The sequence below is a fragment of the Rhinatrema bivittatum genome, chromosome 10 (genome assembly GCF_901001135.1).
Source record: "Rhinatrema bivittatum chromosome 10, aRhiBiv1.1, whole genome shotgun sequence".
Lineage (NCBI taxonomy): Eukaryota > Metazoa > Chordata > Amphibia > Gymnophiona > Rhinatrematidae > Rhinatrema > Rhinatrema bivittatum.
The window spans coordinates 92051953-92076409 of record NC_042624.1 but is presented as its reverse complement, the minus strand read 5'-3'; the positions used below and the strand labels follow the sequence as shown (position 1 = coordinate 92076409).

General features: G+C 39.4%; 2 protein-coding genes across 16 annotated transcripts in view; one reads left to right on the top strand and one right to left on the bottom strand.

Annotated features, from left to right (window-relative positions):
• The window catches only part of NEXN (nexilin F-actin binding protein), a 90640-nt gene extending 81860 nt beyond the window's left edge, over positions 1-8780 (top strand). For 11 of the 12 annotated variants that reach the window (XM_029617451.1, XM_029617454.1, XM_029617455.1 and 8 more), the window contains 3 exons: positions 396-581; positions 7744-8104; positions 8218-8780. In XM_029617451.1, the coding sequence (XP_029473311.1) occupies positions 396-581; positions 7744-8104; positions 8218-8231 (561 nt within the window). In that variant the 3' untranslated portion in view covers positions 8232-8780. Of the gene's footprint in view, positions 1-395; positions 582-7743 lie in introns of all 12 variants that reach the window. The other variant, XM_029617450.1, reaches the window with a different exon arrangement.
• Positions 8781-15102: 6322 nt separating this feature from the next.
• Positions 15103-24457, bottom strand: part of FUBP1 (far upstream element binding protein 1) — a 134343-nt gene continuing 124988 nt past the window's right edge. For all 4 annotated transcript variants that reach the window (XM_029617458.1, XM_029617456.1, XM_029617457.1 and 1 more), the window contains 2 exons: positions 15821-15969; positions 15103-15457 (listed from right to left, as the gene is read on the bottom strand). In XM_029617458.1, the coding sequence (XP_029473318.1) occupies positions 15449-15457; positions 15821-15969 (158 nt within the window). In that variant the 3' untranslated portion in view covers positions 15103-15448. The remainder of the gene's footprint in view (positions 15458-15820; positions 15970-24457) is intronic.

Below are 24457 nucleotides of genomic sequence, written 5' to 3'. Positions count from 1 at the left end.
CCAGTGGCTCAAAAACTACTGTCCTATTTTATTTATATTCCACCTTTTAGCACAAAAGCAGATTACACTGAGGTACTGGATGTATTTCCCTGTGCTCAGAGGGGCTTACAATCTAAGGGCCTGATTTTAAAAAGCATTTACATGCTTAAAATTGGGTTTTTTACATGTAAATGCACATTACCGGTAGAAGCTTTGGAAATTGCTACATTACACGCCCATTGATTATCCATAGGACATTCACATGTAAGTGCACTTTACACATGTAAATAGCTTTTTAATTGCTATGAGAGTATGTTACATTTACACAGGTATTTATTTCTGGGTGTTTATTCAGTGTCAATCTTGCACATACAATATACAGACATTTTGTTTATAAAATTCAAATGATTTTTAAGGAAGAAGAAATGGACATAAAACCAGAAAGAAAACATGAAGCACCATTTTCCCATAAAGTTGACATGAAGGCTCGATTTGAACAAATGGCAAAGGCAAGGGTAGAAGAAGAACAACGAAGAATTGAAGAACAGAAGGTCCTACGTATGCAGTTTGAACAGAAAGAAATTGATGCTGCATTACAAAAGGTATTTTTAATTGCACTTGAATTTTGACCCTGGTACTACTTCCTCTGAAGAGCTTGTGGTAATGGAACTGTTTGTATTTCGTAATGCTATTATAAAGGCAAAAAAGCATGCCATCATGCATCAAAAGTTTGCATACAGAGTAATTGCATGTAAAGCTTTACAATTTTTACCTTATAAAGTGGCAAATGACATACATCTAAGCTACATTCTTAGCACAGGTCTGTCACTTCTTAAACATCACCTTCTGCATTTATTGGGGGAGAGTAATACCAACTATTCAATCACTTTTTGAAATTCTGTGGCTTGTAAAAGTCTTCACCTCTTGTATATATATTTTTTTTTTAAGAAAAATGTCCAAGTCAAAATGCAATAAAAATGTAGAATTTCACTTATCTATACAACATACTCTCCCCTTTTATCAAGACAGAACAAATTTAAATATTCATTTCAAAGAAGTTGATTGTATAAGTTTTCACAGCCCTTGACAATACTTAATGTTGCCAAAGTGGCTTCCATTAACAGCCATGACTCATCTTATCAACTTTGTATAGCAGGATTGTACAGTTATTGCCTATTCTTCTTGGCAGATCTCAAGCTTTTTCAAATTGGTTGGGGATCAGCTGTAGTCTTGCCAGATTTTATTTTTTTTTTATTAGACTCAAGTCTGGGCTTTGGCTAGGCCACATAAGCACACTTTCTTGTTGCTGAGCCACTCCACTGTTGCTTTTGCTTAAGGCTCAAGATCATTATCCTGCTGAAAGGTGACTCTTCCTCCAGTCCCAGGTCCATGCCAGAGTGGAACAGATGTCTGTATGGTGCTCCATCCCTTTTACCCTTTCATCTTCACAAGCCTCTCTTTAAAAAGAGTTCTGTTGACTACTAGATGCTTCTGCATTGCACATTTATTTATTTATGCATTTTATATACCGTTATTCCAAAAGATTACAATGGTTTAGAAAAGCGACATGCAAGGTGGTTTGCAAAAATGCACAACAAAATATTAAAAAGGGAAAAATTTAAATTTATCTGAATTTCCTTTTCTTGAATCCTGCCATACCAGACCAGACACGTGGGGAATATGGCTCTCTGCTGGCAAATGGAGACAGAGAACCAAGTGTTGTAACACCACTGACAGTACATAAACTGATTAGTAGTAAACCTTGTCAGCATACCTTTTTTTGTCAAAGCCAGGCTGGGTCAGAAGTATTTCATAGATCCCCAATAACTGAGCTATTTTTTTTTTTTATCTTAGTCTTAGGGATAAGTGCTTGCTAGTTTTTCCAATTGAACTTGGCTATTAACTGTTTATGGACTTTTCCTTCAGAAACATGTTCAACCCTCTTTTGAGCACCACTATGTTAGTTGCCTTGACTGCATTTTCTGGTGATAGATTCCATAATGTTATTATGCACAATCAAAAAAATGTTCCTATTTGTTTTAAGTCTGATTGCTAGTTTCATGAAGTGTCCGCTAGTCCTGGTGTTATTTGAAAGGATAAATAAGTGATCCCTATTTACCCATTCCACTCCACATACATTATGAATCTCACTCATATCCCCTTCTCAGTTCTCTCTTTTCCAAGTTAAAGAGCCTTAGTCTGTTTAGCCTCTCAATAATGAAGTTTTCCATCCCCTTTATCATTTGTATCACCCTTTTCTGTAACTTTTCTGTCTGTCTTTTTGTGAAGGGGTGACCAGAACTGCTTCCTTAATCCATCTGACTATAGAAACTGCCTTACTCTTAAAAGGCCCTCTAAACAATTCAATCTGTCCAACTTCCAAAAGGAAATGGAGATTTTAAAAAATCTGCATAATGGTTCTAAGTACATCTAATTTATGTAGATTTCTCACCCTAACATTTCTTCAACCTAAATATTGGTAAGGAAATTTCCTCATTAAGGCAAAAAGCCTCAGACCACTGTAGGTAAAGAGGAGGGCACAGGATGGAGCCCTACTTTTTCTTCTGAAATCAAGTGCATAGCCCTGTGAGGCCAGATCTAGGTCTCAGAGATGTCTCACTGAACAGATTATCACCACATCAAGGTATTCATGGACAAATCCGTTTGCTAGGCTCAAAGGGAGCATGTGAGGGGGCTCTCAACACCAGGTTGCAATACAATAAGGGACCATGGAAAGAAACTGGAAAAGTTTTACACCCTTTAAACAGTGAACCGCATCCGGATTTAACACTGCTCAAGTCTTGAATTCCACCTTTATAACAAGGCTGGCACTTCATGCAACTAACCAGCATTTTTCAAAGGCATTTCCTAGGTAAAATAGATGCCTTGAAAGGGGAAGATACCTGTGCAATTGGAATCTGCAGCTTCATTCCTGTCATCAGGTTGTTCTTGTGCCACCACTGCAGACTCTTTCAGACCAGCTGCAGAATGGGTAAGCACACCTCAAATTTGCCACATCAGGGATTACTTCACAAGAAGGGAGTTCTGAAGAGGTTGTATGTGTGCTCTTTCATAGGGGACCAAATCTAGGGTTACTGCCAACAACCCCCAAGACCTGAAAATAGCCCCATATCCATGACAAGCTTGCTGACAACAGTTCTCTTAATAAGAAGCATAACTTGTGTCCTGTGTTAAGAACACTCTCCCCAAGACAGTGCCAAATCTCACTTCCAGATTTAAGGATTTTAAATTTTGTCTGATAAATTTACCAACTAAGCAATTGCAAAACTTGGATTACTTTGGCAATTACAGACCAAGTCTATTGTTTCAACCTGGCTTGGATAAACTAGTTATTCAGATGGGGGTGTATTAGTACTCACTCATCTGTGCAAAAAGGCCACCATTACCATGACTTTGTAGAAAGCTGGAATACAGTGGCCAGCCCAAAAGAGCTCTGAACTGAAAACGACCCCCCCCATCACTACAAACTGAAGATATCTCTGCTGTTCTTTTCTGATGGGAATATACATTTCTAGGAATGAGAAACTCTCTTACTCAATGCTATTATGACTGAACACCCAAGATCACCATACAAAAGGCACCTTGAGCCATTGACTCCTCAGATCCAAAAAGGAACAGAAAGTGCTTTCCTGCTTAAGAATCACAAAATAAGTGGCAGATTTTCTTCAGCCCTGGCACCCAGAACCATCGCTCCCAGTTGCCGTAACCTTTGCAAGGTTAATTATTGCTGTTCTTTATACCTCCAAACAAGGGAAGACACAGAAGGCATCAGAAATGAAAAAGGCCCACTCCACAGGACAGCCATTTTAAATGGTATCCAGCACCTGCTGGTCTGTTGAGACATAGGTCCACCAGATACAACCTGGCAAGCCTTTCACCCACCAGAATCCCTGCAGAAGAGCTCCACTGGTCCTCACTGAGCTGAGCAGACTCTTCTTGATTAGTTTGCTCCATTCTCTGGCATTTCCTTTCCCTCCAAAGAAGGACAACCTCTTTGTGGCCCCTGGGGACCTAGGAAGGTTAAAAATTACATCCAGGACAGCAGTGTCTCGCTTTTTTTCAATCACTGTTGCTACACAGGCCTCATGGTGTTTATCCTCTGGTAAACTGGGGCTTTGCCTCCCCCAATTGTTAACCAAACTTGGAGATCACCTTCTAGCTTGCTCACATGAGACTGAGGCATTATCAGCTGACTAGAACCTTTAACCACATTAGCCTCTGAGCTATGATTGTTTCCCCAACTCTCTCCTAGAGGCACACCTAATCAATGGGGTTTTCAAGATATCCAAACTAAACATGCATGATAGATTTGCATAATTGGAGACTTAAGTGGATGCAGATTTCTCTCATGCATATTCATTGTACCAATCCTGAAAACCCAACTGATTAGGCATGTTTCCAGAGGAGGGCTGGGAAATAATGACCTAATCAAATCATATTGAGCTTGCCAGGAAAGCTGCACCTGACTCCATCCAGGCCAACTCGCTAGACTCAAATGAGCTCCAATCCCCATTCCAGGGCATCCAAAAGCTGTTGTGCTCATCTCATATTCTCCCTCCCCTACCACAGATGGTTTTAAGGCTAATGCAAAGGCCTGTTTGAGCAGAGATTTGCTTTTCTTGGCATCAGTGTCCCCTTCCACAGGGATTGTGGTCTTACAATGGCAGTGACCAAGGCATCTACCATAAGGGTCCATAATATACACTCTTGGTCCTTAGATAGATTAATTAGGGATTCCCCATGCCACAATAATCATGTCTCTGATAATCCTATGTAAGAGAGAAGATTTGGGAGGTTTCCTGAAGCCCTCCAGAATAGGATCCCCCTCTAATTTGGTATTCTTAGTCTACCGATCAGAAATCTTATGGTATATGAGCCCTTATGACAAGACTACTCTTTTAAAATGACAAGTGGACTCCTTGGTATCTACTGAATTTCCCCTTCCAAAACATCCAACAGAGAGCCTGGGAGAAGGTCCACACCATGAAGAGCAATGTCATTTTGCAGAAGGGAGGCTCTGATTTCCAATGACAGAGTTGAGGAGATCAAGAACCATCTTGTGCCTCCCAAGCCTGCCCTACAGGAAAAAATGTCTTGTGCTAAAATAGCCCAAACTTCAGGAGAAAAGGGAGATGTGGTCCTGAGCTTCCCACAGAAGTCCCCAAGTACTCAGGAAACACAGCTCTAGGGGGGAGTAGGGGGCCCTCCCATGGCAACATATTGAGGGAAAACAGTCCCAGGCTCTCCCTCTCTTGCACTCTTAAAATAGCACCTGCCAAAACTCTAACCCTTGTCTCAGCTGCTAGGGAATCTTGCCATGTAGACTGTCCCCATACTATCTCCATCTCCCACCGCTGTTGTGCACTTACAGTCTGGACCTGTGGAGGATCTCTAGCAGCAGGCTCCACCCATGCATCACTTACTTCAGCCCTCCATACTTCCCAGTACCCTGGGAGCGCCCCTAGAGCAGCCATCGGAATCCAAGCTGGTCTGTATAGTTGATCCTTTCCCATTTTTTTTTTAAACTTGTCTACCCTGCTCATTTTAAAGATTTCTTAAACAGGCAGGGCACAGGACCAGAGCCCACCCGCTGAGGCAGGGAGAAGAAACAAATAGGTCATAGCTCCGAGGGAATATCAATCCCCAAGGGTGCTGGAGCCCTGAGGCTACCCAAGTCTACTTCCTCACGCCATGGGCTCTTATCAGGACTGCCAAAGCATGGTCAACTGGGAGCTTTCGAAACACTGCACCAGTCCAAGTATGTCTGCACCTACTGACATCAGAAAAAAAGTTTTTTGTTTTTTTTTATTATTGCACCAGCTAATGTACTGAGAGTAATATCATGGAAAACAGTTCAGTCTGCACCTGCTCGTAAGGAGCATAAATCCACTCATCTGATCTGGTATGGCAGAAATTCTGGTATAGCCAAATTCAAACACACATGCACACACAAAATGTAGAAACCAAAAACAAATAGTGAGAATAAACATTGTATATTCAGAATTGCCCTCTCAAAGCAGCTTTTCCCATGAAACACAGCCCACATTGAGGGACTCACTATGGCTATTCAACTGATTTCTCAGATTGCTCAGTAAAAACTGGTCAAGAATAAGTTTGACACAACTTTATTTGAAGTTCTCTCTCACTTTTTTTTAGGATTAAAGAATGTTATATAATAAATGCTACTGTACGGAATGCCATTACCTCCCCCTTCAATACCACATGGTATTTTGATCTGCTATGCACATCACCCTCAGAATGACATTGTCCAAAGATAGGTTATCAGCCCACCTCCCTTACAATTAAAATTTCATATGCTTATATCACTTACCAAACCAGTCATCCAATGTGTGCTAGACCCAGGGCCAATGCAAGGGTATTAGGGGCCCTAGGTGCCTTCTGCCTTGAGCCCCCCCCCCCCTCTCTTCCACTCCTCCGCACACAGTAAGATGGCAGGAGGTGGCACAAGCCAGGGTCTGGCCTGAGGGAACTACCACATGGCTGAAAGAAGCCCTAGGGCAGCTGAGAGTGGACAGATCATTGGCTCTTTCTGCTGCTCCTGGGACCCTGGCACCCACAGTTTGCCTAGTGGTTCCGCTGGCCCTGACTAGATCTTCAATATTTCATGATTGATACCAATGCCTGAATTTCAACATGACTTCCACATGCTCTAGAATCCAATTTTATTTCCTAATTCCAGAGCCTTTTGAGTGCAATACCTCATGATCATTATGTAAGCTCAATTTCCTTGCCAGCAGTGCACTGTGACCAGTGCAGTGTCAGGATACGTTAATTCTTTGAGTGCAATTATTTTCCAAGGCTTATCCTTATTTTGTCAGTGAGCGCAAACCAGAATACTGATGTGAAATTGCTCATTGCCAGTACACACAACGCATGTCACTCAGCAACTAGTCAAACAGGCACACTCAACCATTGAATACTGAAATATATTTAAACTTTCATATAGCACCATACAGTGCATTGCTGCCCTAAAAAACTTAAAATCTAAGTAAAAGTATGCAACAGGGAGAGAAAATGACTTACACAAGGACACAACATACAACTAACTTCTCTTCACTCCCCGTTTACTATTAACCACAAACAGTTTGTAAATTTTAAACATTTTCTGACACTGAAAAGCATATGTATTAGTTGAGCATATTCCTTTATACTTATGGTGCACTTGTGTCCTGTACAATCTGCTTTATCTATTGTAATTGTAGGAAAAATGTGTGGAGTAAATTACACATACAAAAATAGTATAATACAGAGGATGTGTAACAGTGCTTCTCTGTTCGCAGTATTCAAAATATGCGTGACAGCAATTGCTGTCACGCATATTTTCTATTCCTAGCTGACAGAGGTTAAGTCGAAATGAATTAATCATGTTTTGAATAGCTGTCAATTAGGAGAGGTTTATTTGAAAGGGAATAAGCAGGATTTTTTCTAAAATGATGTAAAATACTGTCATTTATTCCTCCTGACCCAACCCCTTTGTGAAACACCAGTATTGAGAGACTGGAAATTTCATTTAAGTGTAATTTGTGACAAGCATCTAGAATAAAACTGTAGCATTCACACATTATAAATTGACTTATTTTGAATCCCATGAACAGAAAAGCACTGTTACACATCCTCTGTCTTATGTAATGACAACATATGAATGCTAGGACAATGTGCTGTTAGGAAAGGGGGTAATTTAAGAAACGTAAAAAGATTTTTGAATTTTATTTTTCTACTCAGCAAAGAGAAGAGGAGGAAGAGGAGGAGGGAAGCATAGTTAATGGTTCTACTTACGAAGATGAAGAAGATCATGCTAGGTCTGGAGCACCATGGTTTAAGAAACCATTAAAAAATATATCAATTGTGGATGGTGAACCAGTAAGGTTTACTGTTAAAATTACTGGAGAACCAAAGCCTGAAGTCACATGGTGGTTTGAGGGAGAAATGTTACAAGACTGCGAGGACTATCAGTATATTGAAAGAGGGGAAACCTACTGTCTTTACTTACCAGAAACTTTCCCAGAAGACACAGGAGAATATATGTGTAAAGTTGTGAACAGCAGAGGAACAGCGGCCAGTTCATGTATTCTCACTATTGAAAGTAAGAGCTAATGCTTTGGGTACTTTCTTTACTTTGGTTTCCTTTTCTTATATTCCCTTATTCAGCATACTTATGGATGTTATTTTCCTAATAATTTTCTTTTTCTGTTCTAGCTGATGACTACTAATATCCTCCTTTTGCTGGAATCTTCCTTCTTCCTTGACTTTCTTGCTGCATCCATCTTTCTGTGTGATGGGGCCAATTCAAAGGAAGGACAAAACTGTACTGCATCTATTTGCCATTCCTGTATTATCTATTGGTTATTCTTCAAACTGCATGAAAAGTTTTTTCTTACAATTTTGTTTTAGTGAACGTTATAAATAAAAAAAAAAATTGTTAACATGGTAACCCTATAAAACAGTCTCATTCACACAACCTAAATTGTGTTACTTCTATGATCAGAGACCAATTGTTTAATGATAGAACAGCCTCATTCACATCAGGACGGCTAATACAGTATATATTTAATATTTTTGTGGTTTTTCTGCTAAAATGCAATCTACAAATTCCTACAGGATTACGAATGTGTTAATACAAAGTGCATCAGAATTACTCAGTGTGGTTGGGTTTTTTGTTTTTTTTAAGATTCCTCAAAGTAAATTTTTGAAAACTTTTTAATGATTGTAACATATCTGAATGTAGTGTATAATTTTCAATTAAACAAAATTTAATGCAATAGTTAGTGGCCATTGAACATGCGCTGTAACTCTGCAAAACTGCTCTAAATTGTTAATATGTTCATGCAAACCACTAAGATTATAAACTAGGTAGGTTGAGATTTTAAGTTTAAATTCTCTCACTACCAGAAACTCGAAGACAAGAAAGATTATAAAGGAAAAACAGGCTCCTCCAGAAGCTCAGCTGAAAGCAAGGAACATGTTATGTGTAGGTGAAACACAGGTGCCCCATCTTCCATCTTTGAATCCCTTTCCCCCGACAGTATGCCCAGGCAGCTCTGAGAAATAACTGCTGACATAAGAGCTGGCAGGGCAATCCCTCAATAGCAGTAGCTGTTCTCATTCCTGCCCCACTCCCCTCTGGAACAAGCATAGGCTGAGGGGAAATCCCAACGTAAGCAAAATCTCTAGTAGCCATATCTCCTTGAGCCTTTAAACACTGACACAGGCATAGAGAGAGCGATGGCTGTATTGCCCTTATATGGCCAACCTCACAGATAGCAAGGCATTTAGACTTTTTTGTCCCTGGCGCTACAGTTTTCCTGCATGCATCCCAACAGCGCCTGGGTGTATCTACGCAATTAGGCACTCAATTCTAGGCCGTGGTCTTATGCACACAATTGCCCATGTACGTGCGCGCCCATGTCAGGAACAACCATGAGGCGAGAACACGTGCGCACACCTTAGTGCGCAGGAACAAAGTCACCACGGCCTATCATATGGCTGACTGAACTAAGTCTGAGAGGCGCGGGGGGGCCTAGCCAAATGCTGCTCAACCCGTCAAGCCTGAGCCACCTCCACTCTATACTAACTCCCCAGAGAAGTGAAAGGGAAAAGGGGGTAAGAGATGCAGAGGGAAAAGCCAAGGGAAGGAGACCCCAAGTAAGGGGGAAAAAAAAAAAAAAAGCGGCCTTTTTTTTTTTTTTAAATCTGAGCTCAGCCCTCCCTGGCTGAGAGCATGGGGCCACCAGCTTACGGAGGGAGAGGGCACAAGCCTTTAACGCCGAGCACTCCCTTGTCCTCTCAAGTCTACACCTGGTCAGACTTCTAAAGTGCTCAACTGAGGGAAGGACCAAACAGGTGTCATTCTCAGGAGCTCAAGCTGTGCATCTGAATCTTCTCCTCGTCATCTCTCTCTATTATCACACAAGGGAGATGCATGGCCTTCTATTGGAGACAGAATACTGGCAAGTGATGTCTGGGCTGGGCTACATGTCAGTGACACCAGCAAGTCAGCTTTACTCTGTCTCCAACTACTGATGGGAGTGCATAACCCACTGGGGTGGACTGGCCTGCCTGAGTGCAGAGGAAACGAAAATTACAAAGGAAAAACAGACTCCTTCAGAAGCTCAGCTAAAAGCAAGGCACATGTGTAAGTGAAACACAGCTGCCTCAAACTTTTCATCCTCTATCTTTGAATCCCTTTCCCCCAGACACAATGCCCAGGCAGCTCTGAGAAGTAACTGGTAACAAAAGGGCTAGCAGAGCACTCCCTTGGTAGCAGTAGCTGTTTTTCCCTCCATCCTGGGCCCTAAGAGCACCACATCTGTGACTTGCCAAGCCCAACCAGCTCCAGAGGATTCAAACCCAACCTAATGCATGGCATGACTCCCCGAGTTACAGAGCTGCTGGCTCCATTAGGCATGAATTTTAAAACAAATATAGAGGTTTTATAAATCCAAGATATATTATGTTCCAGTGCAAAACATCAAAATGTATGAAATCTAGCAGTAACAGAACAGGATGCGAGGGCTTTGCTCTCCTCCCATTATCTTGCAGCACCTGTTTAACACTGTGATAAGTTCCTGTGCTTGTCAAACGGGAATCTCCATGACAAAGTCTTCAACTCTTTAATAAACAGTTTACAACACCTCAACTTTTTAAAACATTTTAATGGTTTAGGAGTAACTACCATCCTTAGATTTGGTAAGCTAGTGGTTTATGCCCTCTGCTTCATCTGGTGTTTCCATCCTCTTACCTGCCCATTAGCTTGCTAGATGTCCAGGGCTGTTGGACAATTTCACTCCATCCCAAAGATGTCAAACAGAACATCATTAACTTAATGAGTTTTTATATTTCAAGAGTTTTAAGTGTAAACAACCAATATATACACTGACATAAGCATCCGAATATGTGTATGCTATGTGCCACCTATTTAGGAAAATTAAACTCAGATATGTATTCCCAGTACAAATTTAGTGACACGAGGGAAATGAAGACAAATAATGCTTATGACATAAACCAGTTTACATTTATTGAGAAAATCATGAAAACAATACAAAACATACAGCTACTGTGCACTCATTACATACAATACTGTAAACCATTGCAAGCTCTAAACCATATTTGGAAAACATTCAATTTACCTCAAATCCAAGCTCCATCTGCCTAGGACACTGTCTCATCATAGTAGCCTTTTAAAGCCAATCTTCTTTTTACACACGGGTAGTTTCTGTAGAGAACACTATTTGCAAGACGAAAATGCATCTCACATGCATATACAGGAAAAATATGGCCAAATATGAACTGTCATACCCTATAAAGAAATCCTAAACCCTGACAATTGTCTCTTTCTGAATGGTTCCAACTCACACATCTTTCGGTTTATCGAATGCTAATAAAAATATAGAGCAGCAACTCAAACCTATAGGTAACTTGGCAAAACTATATATTTCTATTGCCCAACAGTATAAAAAAAAAAAAAGGTACAAAAATACACGCTGGTAATAAGGAAAACTGCACATTCTTCCAAAAGGAAGATTCATGGTGAATGATTTATACAACCTACTATTTAAAGATAAATTTCACATTGACAGACGATTACAGTTTTCCCTTTCATGCTAAGCATATCCTAAGTGCTGAATTATTGCCCGATTTAATCTATATTAGTAAACATGTCCTCTTATAGTCATTGACCAGGTATGAGATTCTGTGGTTTGTCCAGTATACTAAGTTTACATGTGCCAAAATGTATACAACACTACCACTTAAAAGTTGCATACATCTATTAGTTTATCAATATCTACCTGTCTCTTTGAAGCTCCCTGATGGCTGATAGTGCACTAACATCTCTCCCACATTACACTTTGGGAGAAGAGAGATTACTATGCTTCTACACTAAACTAAATTAACCACTGAAGTATTCTGCTTGTGTCTACTAGTACCAAACTGGTTCATCCCTTTGTCATTTCTATATTTTCAATGTAAAGGTATTAAGAAAAAAAAAAACAGCATCCCAATAATTAAGCAAGAAAATGTATGAAAGGGAAAAAAATATCTAAGAAACAGCAAATAAAGGTTTCCTTGACTATGAAAAATTATGAATCTAACACTAAAGTTAAACAATTCACACGAATTATTAGGTAGAACTTTGCTCCATTAGATACTGTCTCTAAACCTGATATTGTAAAAATACAAATAAAGTAGGCTGTCTGCTAGTCACATGACTTAAAATGTAACAGTTATGAACATTTATGGTCAAATGAATAAAGAATGAAAAGTGATCAGACAGAAAAGTTATACCCTATAGTATGGGAATACATTTCATATTTCTGTTTTGCCAATTTTACCTTCTACATGGAGCCCTTCTACGGTCCATGCTCATCGGCTCACCAATGGCATACACTCAAAGGATTCCTCCTTATGGGCAGTAACTATCTCAGGACCTGATTCTATGAGCTATGATTTGGTGCTTGCAGCATCTTCAGCACTGTGTGTGAAAATGAAGGCAGGGTTTTTGAATATTTTTTTTAGAGTACAAATAAACAGGATTTTTAAAAAAGGATCAGCACATTTCAAAAATAAAAGCATGAACAAAAACTGATGCTGCTGCTTCCTTAATATTTTCAACTTATCACTGTGCCACTTAAAAGCATCCAAAAAAACATTTAACCTAGCAAAATATAATGCAATGTTAACGTAAGAACAGAAAATGCTGATTGCTATTGATCAGGAAAGGGTTAGTCATAACATTTCCATAGTGTACATGCACTATTAGGAAGCACTACTTTTCCAAATGCTATCATAAATGAGACATTTAAGTATTAGACTTCTACTGCATGCTTTTGTTTCCTCTGGTTGCTTTTTACCCATCAGCTACCTGTCTCAAGTATACAAGACCACAGAGTGTCTACCAATTTAAATATCTAAAACAAAAATATTTTGTGAAGGCTGTTGAAATTTCTAACCCACCACCTATAAATGCTCCTAAACCCTGAAGCTAAGTTGAAAAGAGCAGGAAAAAAAATCAGTATTTACTCAAGCGGTTTCAAAAATATACTGCAGCAGTCCACTTAGCTGTTCTGACAATAAATGCAACTTGAATGCATGTTGATTGAAACATATTCTGAATATAACCTAAATGATCCACTGCAATGAAACCAAGAGTAACATTTGGGCAAAGCATTAGATTGTTTTGGATTATACAATCACAAGTATCTCACAGGGACAACAATAATGTACTGCATTTATGTATACACTTCCTTAGGTTGTGCTTACCTGTTGCATTTTTGTAGCAGAACCTAAGTGGAAGGTCTGGGAAGGCACTGTGAAGTATAAATATTTTCACTGTTTGCATTTAAGATATTAGACCTGAAATGAATTAAAATCAACAGCCTCCATTTTCAAATTATGCTAAGAACATAAATGAGTGGCATTTTTGGTGGATTTTGCTACAAATTAAACTGAAGCAATCTTTTAATGACATGCAAAATATCTGAACTGGTTAATTTTCATAAATATTCTACCCTTTTCAATAATAACATACTTTGCTAGCTGTTAAGTTTTTCAAAGCCGCAACTAAGTCAAAAAATAAAAATAAAAAAGGGACAACTAGGAACTTTTACCAGGTTTTAAAATACAAGGAATGCATTTCTAAAGTACATGTCTGGATATTGAACTAATGCAATTTTCTCAACCTTAACTACTAAAATTTGCTTCTTTCTGTGCAGCCTGCTTTCAAGGAAGCTATCAAACCAACAAAACTGGTGCCCCCAAAATGTTAGCAATCCAATACATACTTATAAAAAAACAAATACGCCTACATGTCTGTCTCCAAGCAAAACAACTTCTGCATCTAAGAAAAATTCCAAAACTGACATGTTAAACATATGCATATTTTCATTTACTGAAAAACATGACACTGCCTTTGGAGCACCAGTGAATACTGTATTGCTTTGACAAACACAAAATAGGCGTTTACTTTCATCTACAGCTAAACATTTCAAATACTTACCCATAAAGCCCAGATAATGTCTACTAAATTAAGCAGTTATATTTGCCAGCTATTAGCACTGTAATTCCAACATAATATTCATACAAGTTATGGCATTTTCATTATGTGGAACATTGACAAAAAGATATTGTTGCAGTTTGTCAATCTGTTATTCTGATGTACTTACAGTGCAATGCCCCTTGAAGGAACACAATCAAGGATGATATAGAGCACAGTCCTCCTCACCCCCTATAGAGCTAGTTCTATACTGGCTGGATCAAACCTGCACTTCAACAGACAATGGCAAGACAGACTGTATTTGTATTTCTATCACAGTATATGCAAAGAGCCAGCAAATATGCAGCGAACAACGGATTTCATCAGAATGTCAGTATGGGCATTGAAAATAAAAATGGTTTCATAATAGTTACAAAAAAAAAAAAAGACAGTCTAACCTGTTGAGTGAAATATTTTTTTTTTAAACAAAACAGCTCATCTGTACTATAAAAAAAAAAAGCTTTCAGCTAAAGTTAGCTCAAAAACTCAAAGCCAAGTTTTCATAACTAGAAAAAAAATAAAAGCTTACATTCACTTCTCTGTACTAAATTTAAGAAGATGCAAAACCCTGCAAATAAGTTGCCTCATTTAATCCTTAAAATTAAGCAATCTTATACAGCACACATACTATATGAAAACTGCTCAAAGTTATTCTGAAACATCAAAAAAAAAAAACAAACAAAAAGGTTAACTGTTACAGTAGTTTGCAAGACTGAAACCGGTCATGTATAAAGAAAGTTTCATTGTTAATGCAATGAAAGAAAATACTAAAGATCTTTACACACCGCACACATGCATTTTCTCTTAAAGAAACACAAGACAATGCTACTTGGTACTGGTTATATTAAAAAAAAACAAAAAAAACCCACCCATAAAATGACCCTACACCTACAACTAACTTTACAGGGGAAAAACACACCAAAATATGTTTTTCCAAAATGTGAGGCAGACTGTAGGGTAAAACTTATACTTGTGTATGTACTTTACTTCAAACTGCTGCCAATAAAAAAATATCAGTGTTTCTTTTAAGTCACATATCCAACTTACCGACACAGGAGGTTTCATATTATTTATTGTAAAGCACAAAACAGGCATTTAAAAGTGATAAAGTATACATTGGAAAAGTACATTTGTATCACAAAGCATTGACCACATAATAGTTGCAAATACATTTGCTGGAATGTGTACATCTACACTAATACTAAAAACAAACCATTTTTTTCATTTCTACACAGAAATATCACCTCCTATCAGTAATGATAGATTTGTACATTTTGAAAACACTATTTTTTAAACCAAACAAAATTAAGATCTTCATCAAGCCGTCTGTATCCACACATTTAACAAAGGTTTTTTTCCCCCACACAATGAAGCAAATACTGTATTGTCCACTTCTTATTATTGGCCCTGTGCAGAAGAGATACATAAGATACACAAAAAGTTAACAAGAAAATCTTTCGAAACTAGCTTACTCAGGAGTGAATCCTAGAAAGAAAGGTTGGTTAACAAATGGTGGTTGCATGTGGCATGTTTTCAAAACCGTGGCTGGGGGAAAATTTGTAATAAAAAAAAATCAACAGTGCAGGGCTGCACTCAAATTATCTAAATGATTAAAAATAAAACCCCTCCCAAAGTAAAAACTGTTTACCAGTCTTCAAAGAGTTTTGTTTTCTCATTAATAAAAACAGAAAGTCTGACATACCCCAAAAGATGCAAGATAGGAAGTGTGAATGAAAGTATCAACATGCAAGTAATTTTTTTTTGTTATACCTGTTGTGCTGGAGGATGTTGTGGTATTCCTTGTGGACTTGTCTGAGCATAGTAAGCAGCCTGTTGTCTGTAGTATTCTGCCCATGCTGCACTGTAATCTGGCTGACCAGCTGGAGGGGCTGCAGCACCAGGAGCAGGAACTGCTTGCCCTAAGAACAGTAAAGAACCCACAAGTGTTTCAGTTTAAAAAAAAAAAAAAAAAGGGAAAGCAAGACTCAACGCTTGGAAAACTAAGTTGCTTATCTGTAATGGGATTTCTCCATAGATAACATGATAATCAGACACAAGTAGGTGGCATCATCCTGAGCATGTGTGGGAATCCCTGCGCTGCCTGTGTGTGAGCTCCCTCAGCAGACATGTGGGTATATATGATTCTGTTTACAGAGAACCCCATGATATGTAAGCAGCTTAGATTTCTTTGTCAACAAGCAGGATGAATTAGCCACACAAATGGGGAATCCCAAGGCTGATGATTGTAGTAGGTGAAAGTTGTATTTTTTTTTTTGGCAACCATGAGAAGCAGCATGGGAGTTGACTAGGAAGTGAATATATTTTGCAACACTGTCCTTTCTGGACATATTGTCTAGAAAGCAGTGGGCAGCGATGGAAAGCAGGGCAGGCCATGTAACAGTTCTATAGATTTCGTTAGCAGGAAGAGAGTGGAGGTGTGCTACTGATATTACCATTGCCCTTTCTGATGACTATCTTTTAGTTGCTGAACTGCTAAGTAAGAGCAGAAGGATATAGTCCGTGAACCAGCTGGAAAGGAGTTCTCTTGGATATTGGCCAATTCTGTTAAGGTCGCAAGAGATAAAGAGTTTCATCACTTGACAATATAGTCAAGTTCTGTTTATATAGTATGCTAAGGCAAACAATGCATAGGGAATATATCAAAACACACTTTCTCTAATATTCACATGTACATATACAAAGAGAAGTGTAAAACACCATATAATAAAAACTATACAATATTGTGCAATAACATTTATTATTGAACTGTAAACACATACACCATTAAAATATTAAAACACTCATTCAACCATTCACACTCATTAAGCAAACACCAATGACACAGTATATTTCTTACAATAAAGTGCAAATTCAATGTTTCACAATTTTTAATAGAGAAACACTCTTCTTCATAAAGTTTCCAGTTATAATTAATTATAATTGTTTGTTGTATATTTTATATTCTCCAACGGGTTACAATCCGTGTGGTGCTGATTTCATGCACCACACAGCGCTATTCACAACAATCCACTACTTCTCAATTTCTGCCGGGGAAATTAGCCCTCTACTCCTCCATCCACATGTAATCCAGTCCAACAACGGATCCTTGTTTCGCCCTCAGCTGGGCTTCATCAGGGACAACTTTAGAGTGTTTCTCTATTAAAAATTGTGAAACATTGAATTTGCACTTTATTGTAAGAAATATTCTGTGTCATTGGTGTTTGGTTCTTAATGAGTGTGAATGGTTGAATGAGTGTTTTAATATTTTAATGGTGTATGTGTTTACAGTTGTTGGTTCAATAATAAATGTTATTGCACAATATTGTAAAGTTTTTATTATATGGTGTTTTACACTTCTCTTTGTATATGTACATATATAGTAGGCTAAGGCAGTCTAAGACTGCCATACCATTCTTCTTTATGAGAATGGGTCTTAAAGAATGTAGGGAGGACAACTGATTTGATGTGAAATTTCAGGAAGCAATATGGATGTGTTCAAACAACTATTGTTGAACTGCAAATATGGGGGAAAGGAAATTAGTGATTGAAGTTTGCACATTCTTCTTGCTGACTTTACAATTACTGGGGAAAAAGAACCCTCCAGGTTAGATATTTAAAGTGAATAGATTAATGGCTTTAAAAAAAGACTTCATTAGTTGGTCAGGATCTCATAAGATTACAAGCTATTGGTGGTTCTATCAAAGGTGGCTTGATATGCCATAACCCTTCCATAAATCTGGATATTAAGGGTTATAGGGAAATTGGTTTAGCATCTGTGTGTGCATGGTATGGTGCTAAAATGCAGAGATGCATTTTCATAGAAGCAGCACAGAGTCCTGACAAGAACAGGTGAAACAATAATGAAGCAGGTAGTCTGGAGTGCAAGAACAAGGGTTGATATCTTTGCGTATACATCAGATGGATAATCTCTTCCACTTGAAATGATTTGAGCAGATTCCTTTCTGGATATCAGCAATCTCTCTTCTACTTCAGTGAATAGTCCAAATGAACTGATTTAAGAGGCATGCAACATCCAGGCTGTAAGCACCAGGGAGTGGATATCTAAAGGAACTTTTCTTGGTCCTTCATTATCAGAAAGGCTATCTGGCAATTGTATTGGAAGGATGGCGGCAAGATGAATAAGTAGAGGATACCATATCTGTTGAGATCAGGATGGAGCTATCAATATCACCAATGCTTTGTCTGATATTTTGAGATGTATTTTGTATTAAGGGAAATGGGGGATAGTCATATAGTAGTCCTTTCTCCAACAGATGCAGAAATGTGTCTTGTCGCCCAGCTGAAAATGCTAGGCTTTATAGAGCAGAATGTTGAGCTTGTAGTTGCTTTCTGTTGCAAAAGATCTCTCTTTAGGAACATCCACTGGTGATAGATGTGGCTGATGGACCATTCATGATGTTCTAGGTAACAGCTTTGATCTGAATTCCTAGCAAGTTGCTGGAGGGTTATTTGCTTGGCTATTGCCCACTTCCATATCCTATTTTCCTTGCATAGGAGATAGGATCCTGCTCATTTATGTAGTATATTGCTACTTGGTTTTTTGTTGAATCTGAACTCAAAAGTGCAGAGACGAGATGAGAAAAGGTTCTCAAAGCATTAGAAATTGCTCTGAGTTAATAATTGATCTGGCTCTTCCTTCCAAGCTGCTGTAAACACCTCTCCGTGTTTGATGCATCTGCAGTTAGGGTTATCTGATGTTGAAGATAATGAATGGTAGAGCTTTGGGCAAGCTTGATAGCTAGTGTCTCATTTAATTTGGTGGGAGAAACCTAAGATGTTTATTTGAAAAGAAAATGACAATTATTTTGTCCCATTGAGGTTTGAGCATCCCTTGTAGATGACACATGTGAAGCCAAGTGAAAGGTGTTACATGCACTATAGCTGCCACATGACCTAAAATTATCATGATAGAACAAGCTGATGAGTAAGTCCAGCTCTTTAGGACTTGGGCAATATGTATTAAGGCCATCAAACTTTGAATAGATAGAAATACCTTTCCTACAGTAGTATCCATCAATGCTCTGATAAACTGGAGCTGCTGAAATGGTTGTAAAATTAATTTCTGGTAAAGACAAGGTCACATTTTCTGGGGTTGTAGCTTTTAGCAGCCAATTCTCTAGGTATGGGAAAATGAATATGCCTGGTTTCCATTGGTGAGCAGCTACCACCACTAGGTATTTGATGAATATTCTAGGAGCTGCAGAGTAGGAAGGGTATAACTGTATTGGTAGTGTACTCCCTGAACAATGAGGCAAAACTTTCATGAACATCTAGAGCACATAACCAATCTTCCTTGTCCAGCAGAGAGAGAACAGAGTCTTTTGGTGACTTTGGTTTGGATGGTAACACCTTCTATAAGGATACAGATATTTTTTTAAAAGCAGCAGTGTTTTCCTGTGGCTCAAGAAAGTACCGTATGCAGAGTGGAACAATGGTCTAAGATTTATAGTTTCCTTGACTTTTTCTCCAAATAAATTCTCACCATTTAAAGGAACATCAGCCAATCTATCATGAACATCTTCTTAGGCCATATGACCTTAAGTTATTCTCCTAGCTCCAACAGCTATAGGACTGGTACAAGCTGAGGGGCTGAATGCTTCATACACTGATCTAATTTAATTTTTTTCACTTCCTTATGCTGTACATCAAACAATTAAACTTAGTTTCTCATCCTGGTTTAGAGAATCAGCAAAAGGTTTCAGCTTTTGAAGACACTAGTGCATATACTGTACCATGGAGTTTACCATTACACCTTAAAAAGGGTACTTTAGTCCAAGATCTTCCTGGAGGAATACTAGAGAGTTCCTTAGAAAGTTCTGCCTTAAGAGCCACTTCCACTACACAGAAGCTGAACCACATTAAACCCAGGACTGGACTGATCCTTATTTAATACCTAATTTTCTTGCCTTTGGAGTACATTAAATTGGATTCTATCATAACCTAATTTGAAGTTCTTTCAGAAGACAAATTGGCTATGCCACTGTAACCTTCGAGGTATCTAGAATTTGGAATAATCCAAAAATGTCAGTTTTTGGCTCTGTCTTCTTGGAGAAGAAAAGCTATTTCCTTGGACATCTTTTTGATGAAGACTGTATTCAAAAGGTATTCCAATGGGGGCACAAGGAGCTGCTCCTAGATAACTCTGGATAGAGATCCATAAGATTGATCAGTGCATTCTCTTTACTGGTTGGAGGAGGAAATTCATCCTAGAGGTCTTCAGAGAATGGAAATGTGCAAATTAAATCTTCTAAGCCAGAGAAGTTCTTAGATTTGTCCTGAATGGATCAAGGAAGTCAGTGATTATTTCCAATTTTGATTCCAGAACTCAGGGTAATGTTCTAGACTCTAGAGGATGACTGAACTTGAAGAACCTCTACTATAGGAACAATTTGTTGGTAGAGTGGATTTAGGCAAGTGTTGGAAGGAATTTTTGGGAAAATGCTCAAAGCAGTTTTTCATATTGTCTCAGTGAACTAAGTGGCCCTGGAGAGAAATCATCTGATTCAGCAACTATTACTAGAGATTTGAAGACTGGTGCAGAGCTACTTTTCTGTGGGTCTAGAATTATCTGTTCTGATATGTGCATGTGTTAGTGCTGATGTCTGCGCCAAGAGCTCTTGCTCAGAGGAACCTGCTCTGATAAACTTCTATGCATGGAGGGGATCTTTTGCAGGAGAAAGTTTCCTGATAGAGGCCTATGGTGAAGGCCAGAAGGCACAAAGTACTGAAAGGAATACTTGTACCATTTTCATTTGCATGCTCAGGTCTGTCAAAACTGGATCCTTTCTGTACTTTTTACAGGACTTCTCCTTCAGAAGAGTGTCTTTCCTCTCATGAAAGGGCATCGCTGGTCAAGCATTTCCAAGGCAGGTTCCCTGGCTTCTCACCTGTGTGTTCTGGATGCATGGAAGAGGATGTTTGCAAGTCCACCTTAACCTTGTAGATTCTTGCTCTTAAGAGGCATTTTACCATAGTGCTTACAACTGGGAGCAACATGGTTATATCCCAGACAGCAGTAACAGTTTAGGCAGTTGTCTCAAGCCACCATCTTTTGCTCACAGGGGCAGAGCATAAACCCAGACAAGAAAATTCAGTCAAATTAAATTCAAGTTTGAATTTGTTTTTTTCTTTTCTTAAGGGACTTCAAAGGAAAACTGTAAAATAGAGTTTAGAAGGCAAAAGAGATAAAGCAATGAAAATACACAGAAACATAGAAACGACGGCAGAAGAACACCAAACTGCCTATCCAGTCTGCCCAGCAAGCTTTCACAGTTATTTTTCTCATACTAATCTGTTACTCTGACCGCTGAGGTCAGGGCCCTTCTTGGTAACGTTTTTGGTTCTAATATCCTTCCACCCCTGCCACTGATGTAGAGACAGTGCTGGAGCTGCATAAAAGTGAAGTATCAAGTCTAAATGGCTAGGGGTAGTAACTGCTGCAATAAGCAAGCTTCTCCTACGCTTGTTTACCCAGCCTGTACAATTTAGTCCTTGTTGGTAGTTGTCTGAATGTAAATCCTCTTATTTTCATCCCCCCCCCCTGCCGTTGAAGCAGTGAGCTGTCCTATATATGTATTCAAAGTGAAGTATCAGGCTTAATTGGTTTGGGGTAGTAACCGCCGCAACAAGCAAGCTACTCCCACTCTTATTTGTGAATGCAAATCCTTTGTCCCAAATTTCCTCTTGCCGAAGCATAGAGCAATGTTGGCGTCGCATTAACCATGTGTATGTTTATTGAATAAGGGTATTAATCACCAGGTAAATAGCTGTCATTCCCACAAGCTACCCCCATGCCTCTTCTCTTCATTCACATCCTCAAGACTTCATGGAGCCACAGTGTTTATCCCACGCCCCTTTGAAATCCTTCACAGTTTTAGTCTTCACCACTTCCTCCGGAAGGGCATTCCAGGCATCCACCATCCTCTCCGTGAAGAAATACTTCCTGACATTGGTTCTGAGTCTTCCTCCCTGGAGTTTTAAATCGTGACCCCTGGTTCTGCAGATTGTTTTGCAATGGAAATGGTTTGTCGTTGACTTTGGATCATTAAAACCTTTCAAGTATCTGAAGGTCTGTATCATATCACCCCTGCTCCTCCTTTCCTCCAGAGTATACATATTTAGATTCTTCAATCTCTCCTCATAAGGCATTCGATGAAGACCATACACCTTTTTGGTTGCCCTTCTCTGGACCGCCTCCATCCTGTCTCTGTCCCTTCGGAGATACGGTCTCCAGAACTGAGCACAGTACTTCAGGTGAGGCCTCACCAAGGACCTGTGCAATTGCAAAGAAGATGTGACAAGACTACTTGCGGATGTCTAGTTTGCTAGGACAGACTAAAAAACACTCAGGAGGCTCATGCACAGGCAGCATAGCAGGAATTCCAGTGCATACACAGAAAAACTTTCTAGGTTTTTCTGAGCTCTGCAAGCACAACCCAATCAGTGCTGTTAGGATGAAGTCACATATGGTTGATTCATCCTACTTGACAGAATCTGGAGGTAAGATGTTCTACATGACAAATCTTGAAATATGTTAAACCTATATCCTAAAATAAGTCAGTTACGTCTTATTTGTAGACTACAATTAAGAAAAATGTATGACTTATGATTATATAATATAAAATGAGAGTCTCTTCTGCATAGCCAAGTCATGCTACTTTTCCTGCCAGCTCATTTGATAGAGCATCTTAAACCTGCAGCCTAAACTAGAACAAAAATTAAAAATGGTGCAAACTGCCAGACTAAAAACTAAAAGATGACACACTCAAAATCAAGGCATCTATAATGAGACTAACAAGATCTATAAATTAGTTCTGAAGTCGATTGCTGCACTTAGGAAATGGAGAATTTAATCTTACCTGATAAATTCCTTTCCTTTAATCCAGCCAGACCAGTCCAGATGAATGGGTTATGCCCAGCAGATAGAGACAGAACAGGCTACTGACCACCTCTTATAGGCATCCATGCTGATCTCAGCCTGCCAGTATAACCCTTCATAAAAGCGAGTAAGCAAATGGGTCTCCCTATTAAGTGAAAGTATTTTTAAAATTTCAAATAACTGTGAATCAGAAAACAAGCAAATATTTTCATGGATGCTAATTCACACTGGCATAGCAATGAGATAGGTGGCTCAGTTGGGCACCAACCTGGATGCTCGGGTGCTGACATGGGCACTCAGCCAGGAGCAAATATGGACACTGATGCCCAGAAAGCGTCTAGTAAATGTTGCCGCTCAGGTGCTGAGCTAGGCACTTGGTCACGAATCTATACGAACGGGCGCCCAGAAAGGTGCCTAGCTAATCTTGGCGCTCAGCTGGTCACAAATCTGGCTGCTCTGACATTGGGAAAAGCACCCAGGGAAGCATTTACCTACTAAACTGGCCACTCGGACACTGAGATAGGCGCTCAGCTACCGTAGGTGGTTTTCAGGATGCTCGGATGCTGATATAGGCGCCCCCCGAGTCGACGCTGACACTTAACTTGTGCCCTGACTGTGGCTGTAAAAACCCTCACAAGCATTAGCACGGCTCCCTGCATTGCCTTATGATTGGCTAATCGCCTCCTTTGCTCGTCGTTAGCATGCATTTGCGCAGGAAAAACCGCAGGTCTGTAGGCACGTTCATACACGCTTTTTTTCCCATGCACAAAACCCTTATTACATCACCATATAGGACTGTGCAGGAAAACGTGCGTATAGGCACGCACAAACCCGTAGCAGCTTCAGCGTACCTTACATCGGCCCCAAAAGTCAAGCCATAAAGACAGAACTGATTCGGATCCTCATGAAGAAGGGAACCCTGACACAGCAGATCCTTGCGCCAGGGAAAACCTACCAGCTCTCCGACCAACAACAGATACCTTGGTCAGTGTCCACAGATACCAGAATTACTAGCCCCTGATGTGAAGCAATTTTCAATGATTCTTACCACCTAAAGTACAGGAAGTAACACGTATAGCTCCTCCTCTGGCCAATGCTGAACCAAAGCATCTAAATTGGATAACATCTGATTCCTTCGAATGAAGAACCTATACACCTTTAGATTCTTGTCCGATGCCTTCAGAGGGCACTCCCACAAATCAAAAGCCTCTAATGACAATGATCAATCACCGGGATCAGCTACATTGTAGTTGAGGAAATCTGCCTTAACATCCTCCACTCAGCAATATGAGAGACTAAAATCAGTTTCTCCTCCGCCCAGTGAATTAACAAATCTAGTTCTTCCAACACCTGTTGACTCTGTCCCCATTAATGATTCACATAAGCCACCGCCATGGCACTGTAAGGCATTCTCACTGCTTGATTTTTCGGATGGATAACAAATCTCTGCAGAGCCAGACAAATCACTCTTGATCCTCCTTCAACCATACACCCTGAGCAACCTGATC